Raw genomic sequence first — 21766 nt, forward strand, 5'->3', positions numbered from 1 at the left:
TATGTAACGAGATGCCAAACTATCATTGATCAGATTAATAATACAGGAGGATGTGTGTAGCGGAATCTTACCCCCACTCCAACCCACAGTCTCCAGATTATGTTCTCATATCAACCGTCAGGATTTCAGGTGTGTGTTGCTCTGTCTGTCTAAGGGGGTGTTGTAGGTGTGTCTCTGTCTATGAGTTTGTATGTGTATCTTTGGAGGGGGAGTGCCTGTATGTAGAGGTGTGTGCGTTGGTCTTTCTGTCTAAGGGGGGGTGTGGGTGTAGGTGTGACTACCTGTGAGTTTTGTGTGTCTTTGGAGGGGGAGTGTCTATGTGTGGAGGTGTGCACGTGTTTGGAAGGGTGTGTGTGTGTGTATGTGTGTGTGTGTGTGTGTGTGTGTGTGTGTGCGGGTGTGTGTGTGTGTGTGTGTGTGTGTGGGGTGTGTGTGTGTGGGTGTGTGTGTGCGGGTGTGTGTGTGGGTGTGTGTGTGTGCGCGTGTGCGGGTGTGTGTGGGTGTGTGTGGGTGTGTGGGTGTGTGTGCGTGGGTGTGTGCGGGTGTGTGTGTGTGTGTGTGTGGGTGTGGAGGTGTTTGGAGGGAAATGTGTGTGTTTTTTGATAGAGGTGTGTGTGGAGGTATGTGTGTGTGCAGGTGTGTGTGTGTGAAGGCGTGTGTGTCTGTATCTATCTATCTGTGTGTATGGAGGTGTGTGTCTATCGGTGTGTGTGGCTGGAGGCGTGTGTCTGTAGGTGTGTGTCTATCTATCTGTGTATGTGTGCATGTGCGTGTGTATGGAAGTGTGTGTCTGTATCTATCTCTGTGTGTGGAGGTGTCTCCATCTATGGCACATGTTGGAGATGAGCAAACCATGACCTTTTTATCCAAGACTTCTTCATGTTAAATGTGCCCATGCACAGAGGATGTGTGCACCATGTGTGTGGCCTCATCCGTGTGAACCATGTGTGTGCAACCTCACCCGTGTGCATGCAGCCTTGTGCGTGTGCACCGCGTGAAGGTGGGGGATCAGGTACAAGGACTACGTACTGGACCAGCCGTGACTCCGAGTGAGCAGCAACTGGTATAGTTGTCCTCCCTGCTGTTCCTGCACTGTGGGATTCACTGAATGTCTTTCCCCTTGTCTCAGGTGTAACTGGGACCTCCTCTCTCAGCTCTTCACCCGAGTCCTCAGTTTTAGACGCACCCTGCGTGCACTCTTACATGAGTTTCTCAGTCCCCAGAGGCGTTCCACTAATTCCTTGTAGCGCAGGAGGCTGAGGGGTGACCATGTAGAGGTGTATACAACCACGAGGCAAATAGAAAGAGCAAATACGCACAGTCTTTGTCCCAGGGGAGCGGCATCAAGAACTAGAGGACACGGATTTAATGTGAAAGGGGAAAGACTTAATAGTAAACATGAGGGGCAACTTTTTTGCTGAGGATGGTGGGTGTATGGAACGAGCTGCCAGAGGTGGCAGTTCAGGCAGGTACAGTAACATCATTGGACAGGTGTATGGATAGGACAGGGTTCGGGAGATTTGGGCCAAAGACGGGCAGGTGGGAGTAGTGTAGATGGGGTATCTTGGTTAGCATGGGCAAGTTGGGCCGAAGGGCCTGTTTGCATGCTGTACGACCCTCTGACTCTAATGCCCCTGTCCCACTTAGGAAACCTGAACGGAAACCTCTGGAGACTTTGCGGCCCGCCCAAGGTTTCCGTGCGGTTCCCGGAGGTTGCAGGTGGTTGCCGGAGGTTGCAGGTGGTGGAAGCAGGTAGGGAGACTGACGAAAACCTCCGGGAACCGCACGGAAACCTTGGGTGGGGCGCAAAGTCTCCAGAGGTTTCCGTTCAGGTTTCCTAAGTGGGACAGGGGGCGTTAGGATCTTGTTTGTTCATCCACACTGAGCTGTTTGTTTTCCTTCCAGCTCCTGGTTCCGGTTGGCGAGGTGTGAGTACCCCGGTCGGTTCCCGCTCCCTGGAGGTCCGGTTGTTGGTCGGGGGGAGATGGGGGCTTCAGCAAGTCACCTCTCCAAGGAGCAGCTCTCTGAGTATCAGGTAGGGACGAGGCATTCAGCTCGTGGCTCGAAAACATACTGACTCAAGCGGAACTTTTGTTTAGTTAAGAGATGCAGTGTGGAAACAGGCCCTTCAGGCCCACTCGCTCCATGCTGACCGACAGTTCTGCTGCACCCTCTCTCGCTGCTCCCCATCTGCTTTGATCTGTCCTTTTCACACCCGACATTCTCTTTGTTCCCTTCCATATCTCCCTCTCCCCTGAGGGGGTTCAATGACATTAGACTACAAGACCTACACCAAACCCAAACCAATTAGGAGCAGACGAGGGCATCCGATCCAATTTGTGATCCCAGCGACAAAGACAGATGTGTACAGCAATTCGTTCTTCCCCCGCACAATTAAAGCATGGAATAATCTCCACCCTACTATAGTTACCCAACCAGATGCAACTACATTTAAAGTAGCTCTTTCTTCCCAATAACCCTTTCTGGCTTAAGCCCTCCCTTCACCACCTCCAGTTTAAATTCCATTTGGAATATTTTGGAGGGCCAAGAACCAAGAACTAAGGTCCAACCTTACTGTTCCTTGTGCTCTGAGCTCGGAGCTCTCCTGAGCTATTACTGACACGAATAAAAGTTGCTCCAGCCTTTTGTGTCTGTTGTCAGTTTAAACCCGACACACGGAGCATCCATCTTTGGTCAATGGTTGGGTTCACTGTGAAACCTGCCTTTGTTTCAGTCACAATGCTGCATCAGTCTCATGTTTGTTCTTTTGTTTCAGGAGCTGACGTTTCTAACAAAGCAAGATATTCTGCAGTAAGTTGGGATTTTAATTCTTGACGCAGGGTGGGGTTTGACACTGCAGCAGTTGCTAAGGGACTGTGCTGGTGTGTATATAGTACAGGGCGGTGCCATATCTGCTGGTGTGTATATGGTACAGGACTGGACCACTCCACCCACAGCATCAGTGATCTAACCCCTCAGCCATGAGGAGGAAGGTAGACTCAAAATGCTGGAGTAACTCAGCGGGACGGGCAGCATCTCTGGAGAGAAGGAATGGGTGACGTTTCGGGTCGAGACCCTTCTCCAGAATGAGTGAGGGTGTCAACGATTCACTGCGCTACTCTCATGGCATTCAGGCTAAAGGTCACCCCGGCCTCTAGGCCAGTTTAGTTTAAGGTGAGGGGGGAAAAGATTTAATAGGAATCTGAGGGGTAACTTTTTCACACGTAGGTTGGTGGGTGTATGCAACGAGCTGCCAGAGGAGGTAGTTTGAGGCAGGGACTATCCCAACATTTAAGAAACAGTTGGGACAGGTGCATGGATAGGACACGTGTGGATGGATATGGACCAAACGCAGGCAGGTGGGACTAGTGTAGCTGGGGCATGTTGGCTGGTGTGGGCACGTGGGGCCTGTTTCCACACTGACTCTCTAGTTTATTGTCACGTGTACCGAGGTACAGTGAAAAGCCTTTTTGTTGCGTGCTAAGGAACTATGGAGGAACGCGTGTGGAGGAACTATACATGATTACAATGGGCACATCCACAGTGTACAGGATGAAGGGAATAATATTTAGTGCAAGATTAAGTCTGATTAAAGTTTGTCCGACGCGGTAGATTTTTATTTCAAAATAGACTTTATTCAATTGATAAATATATACAATTCCTGAACCATTCAAACAAACAAAATTCATCCGACATTTTCGGAGACTATACAAATTTTTCCAATACAATTTTTTACATTTGTCAAATTTCACCAAACAGTTCCCCCTGTGCCACTCTGTGGCCCCTGTCCAAGTAATAAATATATACAATGTTTACACAGTGCGAAAATTCCATCTGACATTTTCATTTCCACAAAAAATGTCCCTCAACCGTGCCACTCATGTGGCCCCCTGGCGTGGGATACCTTCCCTTAATTTAAGGGGCGTCTCCACCATACCGTGCCCCCTATGTCCAGCAGTGGAAGGACCCTAGACTGTGGCCCTCCCCCACCGAGCCTTGGCGTTGGCTGCACCAAGCTTCTGCGAGTCCCTTAGCACATACTCCTGCAGTCTGCAGTGGGCCAGTCGGCAGTCCGACGAGGTAGATAGTAGCTCAGGACTACTCTCTAGTTGGTTATAAGATGGTAGAGTTGCCTGATAACCGCTACTTATTGACCAATGCAGAGACACTATGCCTTCACAGTGAGAGACATGTCCTATGTCAAGTTTATTGTCATGTGGTCGTGCAGTGGAAACCCAGCCTGCGGCAACAGCATCACAAGTACATCGACTCAACACCCACAAAAGATAAATCATATGTAAATTAGGCATAAATCATATGTAGATTGTGCATAAATTATGCGCAAAATGTTGCGAGACAGCAAACGGGGGGGAAAAGATTGTTATTGTGCAAAAATACACAATTATCTTTTATGATTGGGGACGATCAGCCATGATCACATTGAATGGCGGTGCTGGCTCGAGGGGCCGAATGGCCTACTCCTGCACCTATTGTCTATTGCCGGTTTTGAAGGACACAATGGTGAATACAGGAGGTGTGGAGCTGCAGCATAGAAGGGGTTAATGTGATGAGGGGAGGGAGGGGGATTCTGTTCAAGTCAATGACAGGATATTGAAGCTGATCATTCGTTGTGGAGGAACTACATGCCCTGTGTACAAGATGTACCTCATCTATTAGTGAATTTGAAATCAACAACTAAAAATATGCCTTGGCTTTGTACGACGTTCAGAACAGATTTAAAATATTAATATCCATCAATTCCTTTTATCCAAAGTGCTTATCGACTCTTCAAGCAGCTGCTGTCCAATGATCTGACCGACTTCCAACACACGAGAGTTCCACAGAGTACTATCTGTGAGCTGCCGGAGTTAAAGGTATGAGATTGCTTGGGTGGAGGCGATGGTCGTAGTTGAGGCCACACAGTTCATTGGCTATATTTAAGAGGGAGTTAGATGTGGCCCTTTGTGGCTAAAGGGATCAGGGGGTATGGAGAGAAGGCAGGTACGGGATACTGAGTTGGATGATCAGCCATGATCATATTGAATGGCGGTGCAGGCTTGAAGGGCCGAATGGCCTACTCTTGCAGCTATTGTCTATGTTGCAGCCACGATTCAAGGTCAGGCTGAGAGTTGTTCTTGCTCAGTTACTGGTGGAGAGAACTTTGTGAAAGTTGTGGGGCGGCACGGTGGCGCAGCGGTAGAGTTGCTGCTTTACAGCGCCAGAGACCCCAGTTCGATCCTGACGTCGGGCGCTTGCCTGCACGGAGTTTTACGCTCTCCCTGTCTTTTCTCCAAAGACTTACGGGTTTGTAGGTTAATCGGTGTAAAATTGTCCCGTGTGTGTGTGTGTGTGTGTGGGATACTGCTAGTGTATGGGAGTGACTGAATGACTCGGTGGGGCCGAAGGGCCTGTTTCCGCGCTGTTTCTCGAAAGTAGCAGTGTATTGAAAGGCTTGTAGGTTAATAGGCTTGGCATAAATGTAAATTGTCCCTAATGTGTGTAGGTGTGGATAGTGTTAGTGTGTGGGGATCGCAGGTCACATGGACTTGTGTAAATTTACATCCATGCTGGCCAGTGGCCACACATCCATATTCATCTCTACATCTTGGTCAATAGACTTACTATCTCTACAGTTCAAAAGCAAGACAACCGGAGTAAGTCAATGGGTCAGGCAACATCTCTTAAGAACACAGATAGGTGAGATACAAAATGGCGGCGGCGCGGGCGCACACTTCTTCCTAATTATGGTCTGTACCGGTAAGGAGGCCCAACGCAAAAAGGTATTGGCACCCTTTGCAGTCCAAAGCAAGCGCTGAAGTCGTAGATGCAGGGAACTGTAGATGCTGGTTTATAAAAGACACTGGGTGCCGGAGTAAGTCAATGGGTCAGGCAACATCTCTGAAGAACACAGATAGGTGACGTTTTGTGTTGGGGCCCTTCTTCAGACCTGATTTGTTTGTAAATAATGCTCTCTGATTCCAGGCCAATCCTTTCCGAGAGAGAATCTGCCTTGTGTTCTCGACAGCGTTTGACCGGGATGGCAGCTTGTGCTTTGAGGACTTCTTGGACATGCTCAGTGCGTTTAGTGAATCGGCAACGCCCGAGATCAAGTCGCACTACGCGTTCCGGATCTTTGGTGAGTTTGATCTCCTCCTGGGTCCCCGTGCAATCCATACCATTGCCAGTGTTCAATGAAACGGTTCTTGGAGCTTAGGCAGAGGTGTGTTATTGTGTGTCTCTGGGGCACTGCGAACAGGCCTTGTTGCCCACCAGCCTGTGGTTCAGCATTGCTCCTACCCCAAAAAATGAATATGTAAAACTCCTTAAGGGCCTGTCCCACTTTCACAACCTCTGCCCAGTTTGCCCTTGACTCATACTCGCAGCTTGGTCATCACAGAGGTCGAGGTACTCGTGGCATCAATGATCAAAGCCTGATGAAAAATGTTCACGGGTTAAAAAGGTCTTGAATTAGGTGGTGAAAGTGGGACAGGCCCTTTAATCTTGTCCTTAGAGACCAGTGGGATATCTGAAGTAGTTGACCTCAACTGGAAAAGCAATGAGGAGGTGATCATTGAGTGTTACTAACATGTACTAGTAGTATAGATTTTATTTCAAACAAAAAAAGTTCAAAACAAAACAAGAATAAACCGATACACAACTCATTGAGTAACTTCTCATAAACATCACAAATTAAATCTTGCATGTTCGAAAAGTAGGAGGAAGTATACACCTATTTATTCCAACCACTTTTCCGCTATTCATCAATTAATTCATTCTTTATCTCATCTACATACATATATATGTATATGTTTGTGTGTGTATATACAGGTATATATATATATACACATATACATACATAGGCCACATAGATACATGCATATGCACACACACACACACACAAACATACATATATATACAGTTTACAACATTCATGTATAAACTAAAACTTCACTGTCATCACAGCCCTTATACCTCTGGACAGATAAGGCTACTGTGGCAGCATTCCTGTTTCACCTGCTTGCTGGTGTCCGTTGTAAGATATGATCTCCATGGGGCTGTTTCCACACTGTATGACCCAATTACTATGGCAGCATCCTCATAGAAAATCAGTGCAGGAGGCCATTCGGCCCTTCATTCAATACAATCATGGCTGATCATCCAGAATCAGTACCCAGTTCCTGCTTTCGCCCCATATCCCTGGATTGCGTTAGACCTAAGAGCTTTACCTAAACGAGTTTAGATGTATCCAACTCTCTCTTGAAACCATCCAGTGAATTGGCCTCCACTGCCTTCTGTGGCAGAGAATTCCAGATTCACAACTCGCTGGGTGAAAAAAGCTTTTCCTCGTCCTAAATGGCCTGTCCCTTATTCTAATTTAAGTTTCAAGATAAAAGTGTACAGGGTTGGAGGTAATATCGTATGATGGATAGGGGAGAAGATAAGCGATTGGCATTAATGAGTGTCCCAGGGATGGGAACCATTTATTATAATAGCGGCTTAGATGTAGGTGCGTGCACTGTGATGGTGGCTGATGAATGATACAGGGGTAAGTGGGTTAGCAGGTGGTGCTGCTGACACAGAGAGGCTGCAATGGGATGTGGAGAAGTGGCAGATGGAGTAAAATGTGAGATTATCACTTTGGAAGGAAGAACGATAAAGCAACTGATTTAAATGGGATGAGTGTAACGGGGTGGGAGATTGCAGCCTTCACTTGGTCCGCCGAGTGCACAATCAAATAGAACAAGTTGTCCTACAACTTTAGGCTGTGCACGCCATACACAAGAAGAAGTGTGAGGCGATCTTTGTGCATGGAACGCGGGGAGTTTTGTATACAATCACAGCACCCTGCAGGAAGGAGAAACAATACTGGTAACTTTTATTTATTGTAAGGGATATGTGGTATAAAAGCAGGGATGCTTTGATCTCGGGGGCTGGTGAGGAGACAGACGGACTAATGTGCACTGTTGTGATCATATTTCAGGACGGATATTGGGAAATTCACTGAGGTGATGAGGCTGTTGTATGAAGATATATTGAGCCCGACTAGATGGTGTGTAGGACAGTGAGGAGACCTTACTGCAACACCATGGGCATGTCACAGTAGATGGTGAAAGGGGTTCACCAATGATTCGAGTGATGTTTTTGGTTGTTTCAGGGCTGGCTCATTTTACTGATGGGCATGGTGATGTGGAGAAATGTCTTTTTTAGTTTCTCCATTTCCCCCTTTCCCCTCCCACCCCCCCCCCCCCCCCCCCCCCCCCCCCCCCCCCCCCCCCCGAGAGAACTGTGGAGGCAGAGTCACCAGGGCGGAGAAACCACGGTGAACTATGAGGGTGGGGGTGGGGAGGCTGTGATCTCTTTGGGCTCGTGGCTTCATGTTCCTAGTGTGCAGTAATTATCTCCACTGCTCTAAAGCGTTTCTGCTTTCTTCATGGTGACAGATTTTGATGATGATGGGACGTTGGACAGAGAGGATCTGAAGAAGCTGGTGAACTGCCTGACAGGAGAGTCGGCCGACACCCAGCTGAGCGAGGCGGAGATGAACCAGCTGATTAACAACGTACGTACCACTGTGCGCCGAGCCGCGGCGAGTCCAGCCTCGCCATCGTGCTGCTGCCCACTACTTATCTAGATGTCACTAGTCTTGTTGCAACACCTTCATTTCCCATTATGGGGGGAGGGCTGAAGATGTCCTGGTCGGGTTGCTCCTGGGCCTGGCCAAGCTGGCCATCAGCGAGCGGGTCACGGCATTCCAGGCGGAAGAGGGCTCTGCCTCGAGCCGGCTGCCTGCCCCGTTTCCAGGGTTACGTCCATGCCCGGGTGGTACTAGAGAGGGACTACGCGCTCTCCACGGGGGCGCCCTGGGGGATTCCCAGGACCGCAATGCATCCTCAATAAGGATGGCGATACACTTGTTTAAGAGCGCATTTGATGCAAGAATATTTCTTTCAATATTTGGCTGATTTTGCATTGTATATATTAGAATTATTAAAAATAATACTCGACCATTGTAAGCTGAGGCCTGTGCCTGAATATAGCCTGCACGTGTGGTGTTCAGCCCCACACGTTCGGTATCTCTTCAGTGCCGTGGCATTTCTAGATCCCTGAGCTTTGGTTGAGGACTGGGGGACAGATTGTGTTGAAGGCGTTGTGAAGGTGTGTGTGTATACTTGACTTTTGTGTCATATTTCTCCCCAGATACTGGAAGAATCTGACATTGACAAAGACGGGACAGTCAACCTCTCTGAGTTCCAGCACGTCATCTCCAGATCCGCAGACTTTGTCAGGTGAGAAAAGAGCCGCCTTCACTCACCAGGAGGGAGGAGACGGGAGAGGGGATTGTCCTTCCCCACCTCACATTCTTCCCTCCCCCTCTCTCTCTCCCCTCCCTCCCCCCTCCACCCCCCCCCCCACTCCCTTCCTTTCCCCCTCCTTCCTCCCTTCCTTCCCCCCCCCTCCCTCCCCTCTCCCCTCTCCCCCCTTCCTCCCCCCTCTCTCCCCTTCCTTCCTTCCCCCCCCCCCCTCTTCCCTTCCCTAACCTGCTGTGTGTTTACCTTGCAGCTCATTCAAGATGGTCCTCTGATGTGTAGGCAAGGCCCCTGGCAACACACGACTCCCTCAGCGTTCTCCTGCGAGCATTTCAATGAGCAGTTGGCTTTTCTGCATTTTTTCCCCCCCGCTCGCAATCCTTGATGTTTTCACAGTGCAATAAAGGTCTTCGCATTCTCACCACCCACACTTTTGCTGGCAACAACAGTACTTTCAGCGCGCTGTTTTGGCGGGAGCCTCATTTTAAAAAGTTTCGAACCTGCACCTCCAGTCACTGGAACCCGTGGGGCTGAATTTCCACTCGATTTTAAACACACAGATCACAATCTTTCATATTCCTCCCTGTGCAAAGACAAAAGTGTTCCAGGGCCCGCACACAACATCCATCACCCCGAGATGGTTTTCCGTGAAGTATTCCACAAGCCTTGGAACGTCGGAGCTATCGGTCTGGCCGTGGCCAAGCTGGCCGTAGTTCCCTGGAAAATACAAACAATCCACTTGACAGCAAACGGCAGTGGGAGATCAAGGTGTATAAAACGCAGGGGAACAAAAACGCCACAAAGTGACTCAGCGGGTCAGGCAGCATCTCTGGAGAACATGGATCGGTGACGTTTTACGTCAGAACTCATCCCTAGACTAATAGTGGTGGGGGCAGGACATAGTCTAGCGGGGGTGATAGGCAGATGGGTGGACAAAGACTAGAGATTAAATTAAAGGACAAAAAGTGTGAGAGAGAAGGGTGGAGGTGGAAGGGAGAAAATGGTTGCAGGTTAGTTATCTAACGTTGACATGGCAACTTACAGCCATAAACACAGACGGAAATGAAGGCAACACATGGCTGGTTTATGAACAGGAAGTGCACATTCCACACAAAACTTAACAGCTTCACTGTCAGCACCGGCTTTAGGAAAGAATCCGTATCCGATCATCAGACATCTTTAAACACTCTCTATTCCACTCTGGCATTCTCCCCTGCTTTTATAACCATATAACAATTACAGCACGGAAACAGGCCATCTCGGCCTTTCTAGTCCGTGCCGAACACGTATTTTCCCATCTACCTGCACTCAGACCATAACCCTCCATTCCTTTCCCGTCCAAATACCTATCCAATGTATTTTTAAAAGATAAAATCGAACCTGCCTCCACCGGAAGCTCATTCCACACAGCTACCACTCTCTGACTAAAGAAGTTCCCCCTCATGTTACCCCTAAACTTCTGTCCCTTAATTCTCAAGTCAAGTCCTCTTTTGGAAGACCACAATGCCAAAGAAAAATAAGTAAAAGCCACAAAGTGCTGGAGTAACTCAGAAGGTCATCTTTGGGGAACATGGACAGGTGACGTTTCAGGTCGGACCCTTAAGACTGATTGTGGGGCATGACAATAACCAGCCCCTGCAGTTCCTTGTGTCTACTTGAGTTACACAGGGGCAGGAATGAGGGAAAGCAAGGCTGTCCCTTGACCAGTCCACTTGACTTGGCCATGGTGTAAGATCACGCTTGGCTTCAGCTCACAAACTGCCCACACCTTACACTGACTGCACACAGCATCTTTCTCACAGAGAGTGGTGAGTCTGTGGCATTCTCTGCCTCAGGTGGAGGCAGAACCTCTGGATGCTTTCAAGAGAGAGCTGGATAGGGCTCTTAAAAATAGCGGAGTCAGGGGATATGGGGTGAAGGCAGGAACGGGGTACTGATTGGGGATGATCAGCCATGATCACATTGAATGGCGGTGCTGGCTCGAATGGACTACCCCTGCACCTATTGTCTACTGGCAGACAGAAACTTAGCTGAAAATGCCACCTGCATGCAAAATTCATCAGCATGCAAGTGGCTGGGCCTCACATCACATCTTTCAACTCCACAGAAGACCTCACATCTTTCAACTCCACAGAAGACCACAAACACAACCCAATAACTCATGCAACAGAATAAAGTCTGGTACTTACCCCATCCCCATGTGTACAGTTTACCACATCCTAGAAATCAAAAATGAAATGTCCTTTAAAGGCTAATTATTGGAACAATGTCAGGAACTTGCCTTGAGAGGTTCTATGATCATAAACTAACACAGACATGCTCTTACAAATCTCTCAATTAATAACCAATTGATGAAACGACATCAATGTCCTAAATCTCAACATTATTGGCCCACACATTTACTTTACCAACCTCAATGAGATTTTTTTTTTACACATTGTATTCAGCATCACGGAAATCACTGCCACAGTTCACAATTAAAAATAGGAATATGTGCCGGTTAATATTTCAGAAATGTGAATTTACACCACAGACAGACAAGACACAAAATGCTGGAGTATCTCAGCGGGACAGGTAGCATCCTTAAGCCCCTGTCCCACTTAGGAAACCCGAATGGAAACCTCTGGAGACTTTGCGCCCCACCCAAGGTTTCCGTGCGGTTCCCGGAGGCTGCAGGTAGGGAGACTGACAAAAACCTCGCCAAGGACTGCTCTCACCCCAACCATGGACTGTTTACCATCCGGGAGGCGCTACAGGTCCCTCCGTTGCCGAACCAGCAGGTCGAGGAACAGCTTCTTTCCGGCGGCTGTCACTCTACTAAACAACGTACCTCGGTGACTGCCAATCACCACCCCCCCCCGGACACTTATTATTTTTTTATTCAAATCGTTTGCTATGTCGCTCTTCAAGGGAGATGCTAAATGCATTTCGTTGTCTCTGTACTGTACACTGACAATGACAATTAAAATTGAATCTGAATCTGAACCTCCAGGAACTGCACGGAAACCTTGGGTGGGGCGCAAAGTCTCCAGAGGTTTCTGTTCAGGTTTCCTAAGCGGGACAGGCACTAGAGAGAAGGAAAGGGCGACGTTTCGGAGATTGAAGGAGGGTCTGGACCTGAAACGTCACCCGTTCCTTCTCACCAGAGATGCTGCCTGTCCCGCTGAGTTACTCCAGCATTTTATGTCGATCTTCGGTGCAGTTCCTTCCTTCCTTCCTTGTATTTACACCACCTTGTATTTCAACTGTTATCTCTTGGTGTTTTGTGGAAAGGATTTTGTATTCTGCCCCCACATTAACCTTGTGGATTATAACAATAGGGCAGCAGTAATAATCTATCGTGGGCCGAATGGGGTGGGAGATTGCAACCTTCACATGGTCCGCCTTGTTCCGACGAATGCAATCAACCTAGCGTGCACAATCAAGCAAGATCAAATAGAACAAGTTGTCCTACAACTTTAGGCTGTGCACGCCATACGCAAGAAGAAGACGTGGGCCAAATCAAATTAAACTTGTAGTTCTGGTGTCACGGAGCGCTGAGTAACATTCACCTCTCGACAGCTTGAGAGTGAATGCTTTCATTCTCGTGTTAGAATACTGAACATCCCAAACATCAGCTCCAGTATTTGTGACTATCTCCACCTGTCTCCGCAGCCCGACTCGTTTGCCATCCACCCCCCTGCATCCATCTACCGCTTGTTCAAGAAGGAACTGCAGATGCTGGAAAATCGAAGGTAGACAAAAGTGCTGGGGTGAGGCAACATCTATGGAGCAACTCGGGACGAAACGTTGCCTATTTCCTTCGCTCCATAGATGCTGCCTCACCCGCTGAGTTTCTCCAGCACTTTTGTCTTCCTTTCATCTACCACTTGCCAGTTCTTGCTCCACCCCTTCCCCTCGCTGCTCTCGACCAGCTAACTCCCCTTCATTCAGTCAGACTGAAGGAGTCCGTTCCCTCCACAGCCACTGTTCCTTCCGCAGTTTGTGTTCTTTCTTCAAGATTTCAGCTGTAGTTTAGAGATACAGCGCATCCCACCTAGTCCGTGCCGACCAGCGATCTCCGCACATTAACACTATCCTACACACACTAGGGTCAATTTTTACCAAGCCAATTAACCTACAAACCTGTACGTCTTTGGAGTGTGGGAGAAAGCTGAAGCTCCCGGGGAAAACCCGCGCAGGTCACGGGGAGAACGTGCAAACTCCGTACAGACAGCATACATAGTCAGGATGGAACCCGGGGCTCTGGCACGCCGCCGTGCAGCCCGTCTTGTGTCTCCATTATAAGATTGTTAAGGGCTTGGACACGCTAGAGGCAGGAAACATTTTCCCGATGTTGGGGGAGTCCGGAACCAGGGGCCACACACAGTTTAAGAATAAGGGGTAAGCCATTTAGAACGGAGACGAGGAAACACTTTTTCTCACAGAGAGTGGTGAGTCTGTGGAATTCTCTGCCTCGGAGGGCGGTGGAGGCCGGTTCTCTGGATGCTTTCAAGAGAGAACTAGATAGGGCTCTTAAAAATAGCGGAGTCAGGGGATATGGGGAGAAGGCAGGAACGGGGTACTGATTGGGGATGATCAGCCATGATCACATTGAATGGCGGTGCTGGCTCGAAGGGCCGAATGGCCTACTCCTGCACCTATTGTCTATTGTCTAATAAATGATTAATTTCCCAACTGAAGCCAATATTGACACCACAGATGTGGCCTCCGTTGTGTGCAGAGAAACATTTCCCAGTGCCGGTCGGTACTTACTGGTGACAGCCGCCGTATGTCGTGACCCACAGCTGACTTTACACATCTCCAGCTCGCCTGGGAAGTCCAACAGGGCTGGAAACGCTTGAATTGAGATGAACACATTAACGTTTCCGATATTCCCCTCACCTGCCTCCTTCAGGGCCGGAGAGCCTGCAAGTCAATATTTAATAGTCTAAGTCAGAGGCATTTACGCAAACACTGATCAACACCTACAAACTCTGAATGCAAGACATTCTGTGCATGTGATGTTATTGAAGGCATCAAACTTAAGCAAGCAACTTTGATGACTCGGGAACAACCACACAGTAAAGATCATGACTGTGCATTTTCCCAAAATAACGCTCTCAGCTCAACAATAGACACTTGTTGAATTACAGGTGGCAGTCCAAGAGCAGCAAAAGACATAACTGTCCGTGACTCCGTTTTTGCTGTTGCAGAACTGGTGTTACAAACACAGGGGCAGCACGGTGGCGCAGCGGTAGAGTTGCTGCCTTACAGCGCCAGAGACCCGGATTTGATCCTGACTACGGGTGCTGTCTGTACGGAGTTTGTACGTTTTCCGTTTGACCGCGTGGGTTTTCTACCATGTTCCATGTTGGTTTCGGTAAAATTGCAAATGGCCCCTGGTGTGTGTAGGATAGTGCTGGTGATCGCTGGTCAGCAGGGACTGAGTGGGCCGAAGGGCCCGTTCCCGCGCCATTTCTCTACAACACTTTTTCTCACAGAGAGTGGTGAGTCTGTGGAATTCTCTGCCTCAGAGGGCGGTGGAGGCAGGTTCTCTGGATGCTTTCAAGAGAGAACTAGATAGGGCTCTTAAAAATAGCAGAGTCAGGGGATATGGGGAGAAGGCAGGAACGGGGTACTGATTGGCGATGATCAGCCATGATCACATTGAATGGCGGTGCTGGCTCGAAGGGCCGAATGGCCTACTCCTGCACCTATTGTCTAAATCAATTAAAAGGGGCATTTGGAGTGTTTCAAGACCAAATGCAGACTTGGAAAACTTTAGATATTAACGCAGTTTGTACATACAGATCTCCGCACCTTCTCCAGACGGCCCTGTCTGTAGGGAGAGCTGTTGATGTTCCTCCCCTGATTGCAGTTTTGTTGGCAGACCCAACTGTCCGGACTCATTCCAGCCCCACACGTACACGTCACCCGAAGCTGATAAGTTAAAAAAAATGCAATTTCTAATTAAACAAAACGAGAAACATCCCATCTCTTACAGCAGAGCAGCGCTGTATATTTCTCAGTAAAGGGCCTGTCCCACTTCCACAACCTCCTGCCGAGTTTGCTCTTGACTCAAACTCGTAGCATGGTCGGCATGAGGTCGTAGCAGGTCGTGATGCTAGTCGTAGGTACTCGTGGCATCAAGTAGGTCGGGGCGTTTTTTCAACATGATGTAAAATGTCCACAAGTAAAAAAGGTCGTGAAATAGATCCTGAAAGTGGGACAGGCCCTTAAGAAAGCCCCAAGTAAATCTCTCAGATAGTGCCAATATCTTCCGATCTAGATTTGGGAAAATTATTTTTAAAAGTGTCGGATAAATGTATGATCGCAGGATAGCGGAGGAGGAAGTCCGATCACTGATGCTGGTCTATCTTGGCTGAGAAGTTCCGGAGATGGGCTACCACGGGAAAACCTGGATGGTTGCTGCGATCACAAAGTTGTGACTCTTGCCTGAAAATATTCTCACAAAGTCTAATGCAACTTCTTAACGACATCTCTACCCACAGATTAGGAACAGTTTCTTCCCAGTTTTTATCAGGCAACTGAACCAACCCACCAACAACTAGAGAGTGGTCCTAAGCTACTATCCACATCATTGGAGACCCTCGTACCATCATTAGTTGGATTTTACCTTGCACTAAGTATTATTCCCGAGATCACATATCTGTACACTGTGGACAGACCAATTGTAATCATCTATAGTCTTTCCGCTGACTGCTTAGCACGCAACAAAAGCCTATCACTGTATCTCGGTACACGTGACAGTACACCAAACTAAACTGAGAATGGCACACTAATGATCGGCAAAGGAAACAAATATTTTGTCACAGCCCATTAGAACATCGAACGTGGAGTTTGCACGTGCTCCCTGTGACCACGTGGGTTTCCTCCACGTTCTCAGGCTTCCTCCTACATCTCAGACGTATCGGTTGGTGGGTTCAAGGTCGCAGTAACTTGCCCCTAGTGTTTAGATTAGCGATGGAATCTGGGAACTGTTGAGAAGAACATAGGGAGAATAAAATGTGATAAGTGTAGGATTAATATAAAAATAGGTGCTTGTTGGTCAGAGTGGACTATACGGACTGGATTGCCTGCTTCTGTAGTGCAAGATATATTACTCTCTAGCTCCCTTGCTATACGACCCCAAGATGTCCCTCAATGGTCATCTATAGAGGCTCTGAGGCTAGTTTTCAATGGTGGAGATAAACTCAATAGCCTTTGCCTTTTGAACCTGTGGAGACACCAACATTGCACAGGGTGGCGCAGCGGTAGAGTTGCTGCCTTATAGAGCTTACAGCGCCAGAGACCCGGGTTCAATCCTGACTACGGGTGCTGTCTGTACGGAGTTTGCATGTTCTCTCCGTGACCGCATGGGATTTCTCCGAGATCTTCGGTTTCCTCCCCACACTTCAAAGACATGCACGTTTGCAGATTAATTGGCTTGGTGTAAATGTAATTTGTCCCGAGTGTGTGCAGGGTAGTGCTAGTGTGTAGGGATCGCTGGTCGGTGCAGACTCAGTGGGCCGAAGGGCCTGTTTCCGCGCTGTATCTCTAAACTAAACTACATATGTGTCAGGGAGTTGCAAATAGTGAGCAGGCACAGCCCAGGCACAATGTCAAAGCTTACCATTGGTACATATGGAGTGCCAGGTCCCCGCTGCTATCTCAGCCATCGCCAGTCCATGCAACGCCTCCACAACCCGTGGCTCTGCTTCATCCTCAACACTGCCATGTCCCAACTGACCATGTCTGCAACCAGGAATAGCAAGCTGCTAAAACAGAACCAGGGTACCGGACCTGTATATCCACACACACATGCATATACAGATGCTGTAGATGGAGAGAGCTGGAGGAACTCAGCAGGCTAGGCAGCATCTGTACTGAGAAAGGACGGACATACAACCTTCCGGATCTGATCCGCCTGAAGTGGAACGTTAGTCAACCAGCAGTATAAAGAAAGTTTAGAGGGACGAGAATGCTTTTTAAAATGAAAGCATACTTCCGTTTACGTAGAAATATTCTCAATACAGGAAAGATCTGGGGGGAAACCAGGATGAAATGGATTAATAGTTTGAAAGTTAAAGTAGATTGGAATAAAGATGAAGTGATTTAATGATTCAGTCAGAGTTAATCGCGCGGGATTTAGTCAGTGATCCCGGGTTTCCCCATTACACCCGCGAACTACATGATCTCCCGTCACCCACACTAACATCAAAGTGTGAATATGATCAGAAGTTGTCATAATGCACAATATTACCCTTGCACCTTTAACATGGTAAAATGTTGGAAAATACTTCATCTGAATTCCATCAGACAAACCATGTTACATCAGATGTTAGCATCGGTGGCTAAAAAGAAGGGTCTCGATTTAAAAAAAACTTTTCCCCCCAGAGATGCTGCCTGATCAGCTGAGTTACTCCAGCACTTTGTGTCACTCTTTCGATCCCTTAACATGCAGGTTGTGCTCATATTTCAGAACAGGGTTCAGCTACAAAGGAAGATATCCCGTAATTAAATTAAAAACATAAGCTTTACCGTCCGGAGCCCCAGGAATACAGCGTCCAGTCAAAGGTCAGCAAGAGAGCATGTTCACCGCCCAGGGCCAGCCTCCTCGCCTGAAGCCGTGGTGACAGAGGCTTGTAGAATGGAGGAGTTGTGGTAATGTAGCCGCCGGGGATTAATGGAAATGCTGCAGAGGGAAAGGGAGCGAGTGAGATAGGGAGAATGTAATAAAGACAAGAAATCCTGAAGATAATGCATCGAACGTGAAGACTGGTGGATGGAAGATGAGGACAAGTTGAACCCAGTTGTGTTCTCTGGCTGGGAGAAGAATGGGCAAGTGGAGGATTACAGGAGATGGAACGAAAGCAGATGATAGCTCTTTAGACTTTAGCTATACAGAGCGGGAACAGGCCCTTCAGCCCACCGAGTTGGCGCCATTCGAGTTGTAAGGCAGCAACTCTACCGCTGTGCCACCCCAATCTGTAATCCAACCATAAACTCCGTCAACCATAATGGGAGGGTGGGCACAGGCACCTCACAGGCATCCCACAGCCATCAGACTATTAAACTCAACTCAAACAAAAATCTGAACTTTAATAGCCTATTGCACTTTATATGCTTATTTATGTGTATATATGTGTATATATATGTGTATATATATATATGCGTGTATATATATATATATATATATATATATGTGTGTGTATGTGTATATATATACATATACACATATATATATATATACATACACACATATATATACACACACATATATATATATACACATATATATATACACACATATATATATTCAATGGTATATGGACTCACTGATATGTTCTGTATTTATTTATGCCTACGATATTCTGTTGTGCTGAAGCAAAGCAAGAATTTCATTGTCCTATCTGGGACACATGACAATAAACTCTCTTGAATCTTGAGGAAAAGAATCCTGACAAGAGCAAAGACTGGCTTCAACTGCTATACCTGTGTTTGGATTCTCCTCTTCCTGTAGATGTTTAGTCCAAATCACAGAACCCATGGTGTCTACAGTGGGGCAGAGGCTTGGGACATCCCAGCACTCCACTCTATCCTGCCACAACGTTAGCAGGTATTTCTCCGAGGTCAGGATGTCTCTGCATCGTTGTTGATCCCGGTTGTTAATGTATATCTGGTGCCGAGGACCATCGGCAACAAAGCCCCAGAAATGAATAGATCCATCACCTGCGGCCAAACAGAAACAACATTAGTGGGATGTAACTAACTCTGAAGGCTTACAATGACCTTAAGCAGACTGAATGGGCCATGAAATGACCTGTAAACACATATTTCATCTCCTTTCCTGAAAATCACATTTGCAGGATTACAATGCTGCAGGGTGACAGGAGAAACACTGATGCAAATACTCAGCAGCTCTGGCAGCTCTGCTAGAGAGAAGAGAAGAGTTTACTTATAATGAGTAAAACATTATCTTTGATTTGCTCTCCACAGATGCTGTCTAATCTGCTGAATATTTCCAGCACTATAGCTTTGTTTTTACTTTTCAAAGCTTTGTTTGACATAATTGCATTGTTAAATTTAGCGAATACGGCCCTTCGTCACTCGTTCTTCATACACTTTCCTCGCCATTCCCTGATTCCACAAGGCATCGCGGCCTACAGGGGAAATCGGCAAGCCAGCAAGAGCTGCCGCGGTCTTCTGACCGAAAGCAAAACCCGGCGTACCGCGGCCTGTAGGGGGTAGCTGCCGAGCCCGCCCGTGCGCGGAGGACCCGGCGGACCGTGGCCTACACGTCTTTGGGATGAGGGAGGATACCGGAGCACCCAGAGGAAACAGGAACAATGTACAAACATCGCACAGACAGCACCCGTAGTCAAGTCAAGTCATATTTATTTCTATAGCACATTTGAAAAACAACTCTCGTTGGCCAAAGTGCATTACATTTGTTATAATAGTATAAACAAACAAACTACATACATATAGCCCTCACTCAGAGGACGTTAAGAAAGGCTTGGAAGTACAGATAAGTTTTAGACTTAAAGGAGTCGATGGAGGGGGCAGTTCCGATGGGAAGAGGGATGCTGTTCCACAGTCTAGGAGCTGCAACCGCAAAGGCACGGTCGCCCTTGAGCTTATGCCTAAACCGCAGGATGTTCAGCAACCCCAAAGTCGGCCAATCTGAGGGACCTGGAGGTGGAGTGATGGGTGAGAAGACTTTTTATGTAGGTGGGGGCAAGCCCATTGACGGCTTTGTAGACATAGAGGAGGATCTTGAAATTTATTCGGAACCGCACAGGGAGCCAGTGGAGTGAGGCCAGGATCGGGGTGATGTGGTCCCTTTTTCGGGCGCCCGTCAGGAGTCTCGCTGCGGTGTTTTGGACCAGTTGCAGGTGGGACAGGGAGGATTGGCTGATGCCATTGTAAAGGGAGTTACAGTAATCTAGGCGGGAGGAGATAAATGTGTGGATGATCTTTTCGAGGTCATCAAACTGTGAGGAATTGTTTTATTTTAGCTATCGTCCGAAGCTGAAAGAAGCTAGCCGTTACCACGGCATTCATTGTTCTTTATCTCTCCCCATCACCGTCTATATCTCTCGTTTCCCTTCTCCCTAACCAGTGTGAAGAAGGGTCTCGTTCCTTCTATCCAGAGATGCTGCCTGCCCGCTGAGTTACTCCAGCACTAATAGTCAGGATGGAACCCGGGTCTCTGGCGCTGTAAGGCAGCAACTCGCCCACTGTGCAACCGTAACTGGAGGAGAACAAAGGCAGACCTGGCACGGATACTGTGCTTACTTTGTAAGTGCCCTTACATGGCGACTTCCTGATGCAGGAAGATTGTTCCCGATGTTAGGGAAGTCCAGTACAAGGGATCACAGCTTAAGGATAAGGGGGAAATCCTTTAAAACCGAGATGAGAAGAACTTTTTTCACACAGAGAGTGGTGAATCTCTGGAACTCTCTGCCACAGAGGGTAGTTGAGGCCACACAGTTCAATGGCTATATTTAAGAGGGAGTTAGATGTGGCCCTTGTGGCTAAGGGGATCAGGGGGTATGGAGAGAAGGCAGGGATGGGATACTGAGTTGGATGATCAGCCATGATCATATTGAATGGCGGTGCAGGCTCGAAGGGCCGAATGGCCTACTCCTGCACCTGTTTTCTATGTTTCTATTTGCATACCTGAGTATGCAAGCAAAGAATTTCACTGTGACAAAGTATTCATTCATTCGTAAGTACTCATGCGCCCATGCGAAATATGAGATGCTGTTCCAGGCCTCCCCCCCCGCACGGACTCGCCTCTCCAGCCGGCCGAGTGACTCCAGGCCGGGCAGACCTTGTCCTTGCTGTGCCCCGGTCGTGGCCCCGAGCCGCAGGCCGCCAGCTGGCCGGGTTCCAGCACCCTGTCAGCCGCCACGCCGGGAACTGTCTGCCCGAAGCGGTTAAAGCCGAAGCCAAACCAGCGGCCGGGGGTGGACGGAGCGGCCGCTGCTGTCGCCGCCATCCCCAGAGTGACGGACAACCGACGGCCGTTACTTTCCAAACCGCCGGCCGCGCCGCCATGTTGAGAAGGACCGCCCTCACTCCCCACAGCAACCGCGCACAGTGCGGGCTCGACCGCCGCCATGTTGAGAAGGACCGCCCTCACTCCCCACAGCAACCGCGCACAGTGCGGGCTCGACCGCCGCCATGTTGAGAAGGACCGCCCTCATTCCCCACAGCAACCGCGCACAGGGCGGGCTCGACCGCCGCCATGTTGAGAAGGACCGCCCTCATTCCCCACAGCAACCGCGCACAGGGCGGGCTCGACCGCCGCCATGTTGAGAAGGACCGCCCTCACTCCCCACAGCAACCACGCACAGTGCGGGCTCGACCGCCGCCATGTTGAGAAGGACCGCCCTCATTCCCCACAGCAACCACGCACAGGGCGGGCTCGACCGCCGCCATGTTGAGAAGGGACGCCCTCCTGCCCA

General features: G+C 48.6%; 2 protein-coding genes across 3 annotated transcripts in view; one reads left to right on the plus strand and one right to left on the minus strand.

The window, feature by feature from the left end:
• LOC129713515 (calcium and integrin-binding protein 1-like) overlaps nucleotides 1-9730 on the plus strand; it is an 11844-nt gene extending 2114 nt beyond the window's left edge. Inside the window, exons 2-8 of the mRNA XM_055662593.1 lie at nucleotides 1906-2035; nucleotides 2777-2811; nucleotides 4775-4874; nucleotides 5983-6136; nucleotides 8442-8560; nucleotides 9199-9287; nucleotides 9562-9730. Of these exons, the coding sequence (XP_055518568.1) occupies nucleotides 1985-2035; nucleotides 2777-2811; nucleotides 4775-4874; nucleotides 5983-6136; nucleotides 8442-8560; nucleotides 9199-9287; nucleotides 9562-9583 (570 nt within the window). The 5' untranslated portion in view covers nucleotides 1906-1984 and the 3' untranslated portion in view covers nucleotides 9584-9730. The remainder of the gene's footprint in view (nucleotides 1-1905; nucleotides 2036-2776; nucleotides 2812-4774; nucleotides 4875-5982; nucleotides 6137-8441; nucleotides 8561-9198; nucleotides 9288-9561) is intronic.
• Nucleotides 9731-9878: 148 nt separating this feature from the next.
• Nucleotides 9879-21367, minus strand: rccd1 (RCC1 domain containing 1). Of its 2 annotated transcripts, none has more exons than XM_055662592.1 (8): nucleotides 21093-21367; nucleotides 18786-19022; nucleotides 17832-17985; nucleotides 16924-17045; nucleotides 15111-15230; nucleotides 14064-14216; nucleotides 11498-11527; nucleotides 9879-10025 (listed from the first exon to the last, which is right to left on the minus strand). In XM_055662592.1, the coding sequence occupies exons 1-8, from the start codon at nucleotides 21295-21297 to the stop codon at nucleotides 9880-9882; spliced, it is 1167 nt and encodes a 388-aa protein (XP_055518567.1). In that variant the 5' UTR covers nucleotides 21298-21367; the 3' UTR covers nucleotide 9879. The 2 variants fall into 2 exon arrangements, with proteins under 2 accessions (XP_055518567.1, XP_055518566.1); XM_055662591.1 differs by having other exon boundaries at nucleotides 15099-15230.
• Nucleotides 21368-21766: the final 399 nt, after the last annotated feature.

The sequence above is a fragment of the Leucoraja erinacea genome, chromosome 36 (assembly GCF_028641065.1).
Source record: "Leucoraja erinacea ecotype New England chromosome 36, Leri_hhj_1, whole genome shotgun sequence".
In the NCBI taxonomy this organism is placed as follows: domain Eukaryota; kingdom Metazoa; phylum Chordata; class Chondrichthyes; order Rajiformes; family Rajidae; genus Leucoraja; species Leucoraja erinaceus.